The 5,110-nt window shown below is 50.0% G+C and overlaps 1 protein-coding gene across 1 annotated transcript in view; it reads right to left on the bottom strand.

Annotated features, from left to right (window-relative positions):
* Nucleotides 1-4,563: 4,563 nt before the first annotated feature.
* The window catches only part of NTN4 (netrin 4), a 53,309-nt gene continuing 52,762 nt past the window's right edge, over nt 4,564-5,110 (bottom strand). The window contains 1 exon segment of the mRNA XM_035900998.1: nt 4,564-4,700. Coding sequence (XP_035756891.1) covers nt 4,564-4,700 — 137 coding nt within the window.

Raw genomic sequence — 5,110 nt, 5'->3', positions numbered from 1 at the left:
GGCCCCCAGCCACTGGACATTTTTGAGATGTTTATTCTATCCAGTGTTGATACTGAATTCAATATGATAACTAAAAATAAAGATTAAAAAAAAAAAGCAAAACAAAACACTGCCGCTATTTGTTCCTGAGTTGTTATGTTTACCCATACCAGCCCGGCTTTCCATTTAGGCAGGCCGGTAGCACCAGATGTTCAGTCATTTTCAGCAACATGGTCATATCCCAGAAGATTTAGCCCGCTGGAGCAACTATATTAAACACGTCTGTAATTTTCCACTGTGACTGGAAGATTGCCTTCCCTCTGGGGCAAGCGATGGCTGACCAGACGGGCCCCACGCACATGCAGCCGGCACAGCCCCAAGCCCTCTCCTGGCTCTTGCGGTGGCAGGAGGGGACACCACTTTTGCAGCAAGCTGGGGCTTGGTCTAGGAGGTGCTGAGGATGGAGAAGGCCCCCATCATCAGCAGCTGCTGGGAGGTGATGGGACATGCTGCAGGGGTCCATGGGCTGCCCAGTTGCCCTGCGGCCAGGTGCTGCTGCGGGGAAGGATGCGGCTGGGGCTGCAGGCAGCTGCTCCCCCACCCCTCCCTCCTTGCGCTCGCAGCCATGGATGGTGTCTGTTACGGTGGTCTGAAGAGAAAAACACTCTTTAACAGAAAAAAAGCAGATGTTTCACCAAAACACCTCTGTCCCATCACCTCATGCTTCCCACTGAACGTGCTGGGCAGAGGTACCCAGCCCGCAGGCCCTGCAGAGCCGAGGAGCGCTCCCCCCCATTTGCAGATGTTTACTAGCAAGCAATTGGGTGTGTAAGGTGACCTCCTCGAGGGAGGATGTGGGACACATCTGAGTACAGCCCTCTCCAAGCACCTGACTTCACATTAGTGAAAACTGGTGGGCAGATCTGGGTGGCTTGTCCTGCTTTCTTCCACAAGTAGCAGTGGTGGCAAGGGACGGTGGAGAAAGCTTCACTTGCACAGCAGCGTATGGATTTAGCTTAGTGCCTGGTCCTGACAAGCATCATGGCACAGGATTTGGGCTCGGAGAGATGCACAGTGGATAGGAGCGACTGAAAACTCATCTGCTACAGGTTTGGATCATATACAGACACACTGGAGGGGCTGTATTTTGCCGTGTCCGCTTTGGGTCTGCGCTGTGCTGGCGGCTGGCTCTAATACAGCCGCTTTACCTCGTCCAACCCAAGTGTGTGTCACCAGCTGAGAGTCACTCCTGCAATGCTGACCCACAACCAGGAGCACAGGGTCTCTGGCAGCCAGCCCTAGCCCCTATCACTCACCCCTGCTTACATCTGGCCTCCTGCACTAGAAACAGGGATGGTTGAAGACTCCGCCATCCTTCCTTCAGTGGCAGGGAGGTACTTGCTCTTTAGGTGCAGGTGAGGCATGAGAACAGCATTGGTGATGCTTTGGGCAGAGCTGCTGCAGCTCCTGGTGCTGCTGCCACCCCTTTGGTCCCCAAAACCCCGGCACCCACCTCTGCTTTCCTCTAGCCAGGATCAACATGGTCCAGAGAGGGGCAGCTTGGCCTCTGGTAAAGCTGCCAGCTTTGCTTCCATCAGCAGCTCTTGTCTGTGAGGCCAGAGGGATATTTCTGGAAGAAAAGACCCTTTTGTGGATGCTGCTGCTAACTCTGATTATGACCAGGTTGGTTTTTCTGCCACGGATTTTTGTCACACAGCAGGACCGTCAAGGCATTGCTACTCCTGGAGTCGCCAAGCAATGAATCTACTCTTCAGGTGGGCAGGGAAAGATGTCCTGTTGTTATACATGTAACAGATGGGATTTTAATCAGGCAGACTGCTTCCATGAACTCAGTTGCAAAGATTTACTGCCCAAACAAGATTTTCTTGCTGAGAAGGGCTTGGCTGGCCATCTTGTCACTGTGAATTGAATCTCATACGGATAGAGGGATATCCAGCTTGCCCGCTTACTGTAAAGGGACATTTCTCCTTCCAGCCAAAATCCCTTGACAGAAACCTCTCATGGGCAGATTTTCCCTACGGAAGCTAATCCCCTTCCTTCATAAAACCATCAGTGCCCAGACCCAAGGCGAGGACTGGGGTCAGACAAGGTGCTGTAAGCAGCAGCTGCTGCTGGAGCCATCCCAATTCCCTGCAGTGCTTGAGCTGGCTGGGACTGTGGGCATCTCCACTGGCACCCTCAGGCTTTCATGATGCCACATTAATCAACCAGCCATTGCAAATGTAGTTTTAATGGCATTAAAATGAACTTAAGCTAGAAATATGTCAAGCAGGTAAAACTGCAAAGTTTTAAATCAAAATGGAGATTCTGGAGGCTCTCAGTCTTCCAAGTGCCACCGCAGGAGGAGCCTTTCCCTGCCCTCTCCTCCAGCCGCTGGGGAGATGGGTGCTGCGGCAGCGCGGTGCCCTGGCAGTCACTGATTAACCCCCCACCCGGGGAGGTGCTGCCCACGCTGCGGCTTACGCCTCCACCCCCTGGCTGCTCATTTCTGATGCTTGACTTCACTCTGCAGTGTTTTTATAGACCTGTTGCCACAGCGCTCATTTCCTGCAGCCTTTTTTTTTTTTTTTCTCTTTACAGTTTCAAACGCTTCAAATGTAGGGAGTGAGCCTGATTTTCGCCACCCCTGGCTTGCTTTTTCTGGGTAACTCTGCTGCAGCTTAGCCATCAGGCCTGTGCGGATGCAAGGACCTGGCCAGCTTTGAAAATATTTAGGTACAGTTCCCCTTCTTATGAGAAGAGCTTATAAGCCTCCCAAAATAGAGGTGAAATGGGATTTCTGTGAGCCACCCATGCTACTTGGCTTTTTACCATATGGTGAATATTATCCCCAGAGAGGGAAATATGGCAGCTTCCCCCTACCCAGCTCCATCTTCACTGTGCTCTCCAGTGCAGGAACGAAGACTGCATTGCCAGTGGTGTAAGCAGTAACAAGAGATGAAGATGTTGAAATCATATTATATTTATTACATACAGGAGATATAAAAACAAATTACCAAAATAGTATCATTTTTTTTTTTGTGAGTCCACAGGACCTTGAAAGAAAAATACATACGTAAAGCGGATTGGTAGACTCGTGGCTTTTCTGGTGTTGTATGTCTTCCTTTTCTTTCCCCTCATGCTCCTGAACAAAATACACTCTATGCAATGTGGTTTAAAGATGCCTCACAGAAAAAGATATATTTTAGTGCTGAAAACTGCAGTAAACTGTGCTATATCATACTGGTGTTAATGAGGAAGTATAATGGCCGTATATATTGCAAACAATAACACAGAAGAAAACAAATAAAATGTTCAGTTTTAAATACTAACATAAAAATAAAATAAACTCCAGGCCCACCATGAATCGCTGGGTTGTGATATGCAAATGCGAGTCCTTTCCGTTCTCCGCATCCACTCCTTTTCCTGCACGCAGAGTTTTTCTCCTCTGGCAATTGCATCTTTTTGTCTCAAAGTCTCTTCTTCTCACGCCGCTTGCGAAGTCTCGCTGGAGTCCTGCCCACGGGGTCCAAGTGCTGGTCTGAAGCTGGGACTTCAGTGCAAATACTTTATCTTTCAGATTGTATCCTCAGATACTCTGAGTGGCCAGTGCCAGGCTGGCCGTTCCCTTTATACCATTAACGCCGTCCAACTGGGGGGGTCTTCAGGAGTGCTTCTGTTTCAGGGAGTTTTTTTCACGTGCCACCTTCAGCCTCTTCTTTCCCCAACACAATTAGACTTCCCGCACCGTGAAGTGGCAGGTAGTAAAGTGCTTTATACAACGAAATATTTACACTAGGGCTAGGTTTGTTTTTTAACACTTCAAGGACAAAAGCTCAGAGACACTGCACCCTCCGGCACCGGCTCTTCCCTGCGGCCGTGTGGTGGATGGAGAGCTGGCCTCTGCCTTGCACCGCGCTTGTGCCAAGGCAGAGGGATTTGATTTGCTCCGGCAGCTCCGTCCTCACCAGCGCTGGCAGAAGATCTAACCCCTGAAACCTTCAGCAGGGTGACCAGGTTAAAAGCCTGTGGTGCTCTTTGATGGGTGCTGTAGCCTAACCCGGGGGGGTGTGTGTGTTTCTAAAGAGCGGTCGTCGCTGCCATGCTGCCACCAGTGCCTGCCCGCCGCTGGGCCATCCCCTTTCCCACAGCATCCTCTGGGAGCCTCTGGAAGTCACTCAGGATCTGCACTGGCGGCACTGGCAGCGGTGTTTTGCTTCTCAGCTGTAGCTTTGTGGGCACGCTTCCCCTCTCTAGGGTGGCAATTTAGTCTGGGGCGATCAGTGGCTTCATAGGAGTTGCTCCGACATCGCACTGGAGCGAGACAAGCGTCCGCCCTTCCTTTTGTATTCCCTCAACATAACAATGAGCCGGGCTCAGGCGAGCCCCTAGCAAGGAAGCTACAAGCAAGTGAATGAACATTGGCCAGGAAGGGTTAAATTAGACAACGCCTACAACTCTGAACGCCTTGCTACACGTTTTGGCACTATTTTCTTACATTCCAGTTTTCATCCTAGAGGTCTTCTCTCTGTGAAGGCTGTTGCATTTTGTGCATAAAGAAATGCCCTAGGCGGTCACGCGCCTCTAGTTGCAGTCGCTTTTCAAAATCTCCAGGACCTTTCTTCCGAGAGCCGACTTCCACTGATGGACAAAACTTTTCATGTTGACAATGAGTCTGCCTGTTCGGACATCCTCGTGTCCTGCCACAAGGTACTCCAAGCCTGCAAACCAGCAAAGCGGTCAGGGACTGCACAGCACTATGCTTAAGAGGCCGATTGATGCTGCAAAGTCAGCCTGGATATCTAGTCCCCTGTGAAAAAAGCACTTATACGAAGAAATATTTATACATATTGATTCTCTCATATATCTGTATATCTATAGCTCTATCTATATCTATGGAAAACCAACCCCTGTGGGGCATCTGTCAGTGAGATGCAGCATAAAAACTTTGATTTCCTTAGCTTCTAAATACAAATGGAAGCTGAACTTTGGGGGCTGCACTACAAGTTTTTATACCTCCTTAGGGAACTGCTATTGCCTTCATTTGGGAGCCACTTGCCTCAACCCTCCCCAAATATACCTGGGCTAGGAAATTGGTCGGTTCAGTACATCCCAGCACATTCCAGTACAG

This window comes from Egretta garzetta, unplaced genomic scaffold (genome assembly GCF_000687185.1).
Source record: "Egretta garzetta isolate BGI_Z169 unplaced genomic scaffold, ASM68718v1 scaffold38, whole genome shotgun sequence".
Lineage (NCBI taxonomy): Eukaryota > Metazoa > Chordata > Aves > Pelecaniformes > Ardeidae > Egretta > Egretta garzetta.
Note: the sequence above shows the minus strand (reverse complement) of the source record. Positions and strands in the feature narration are given on the sequence as shown.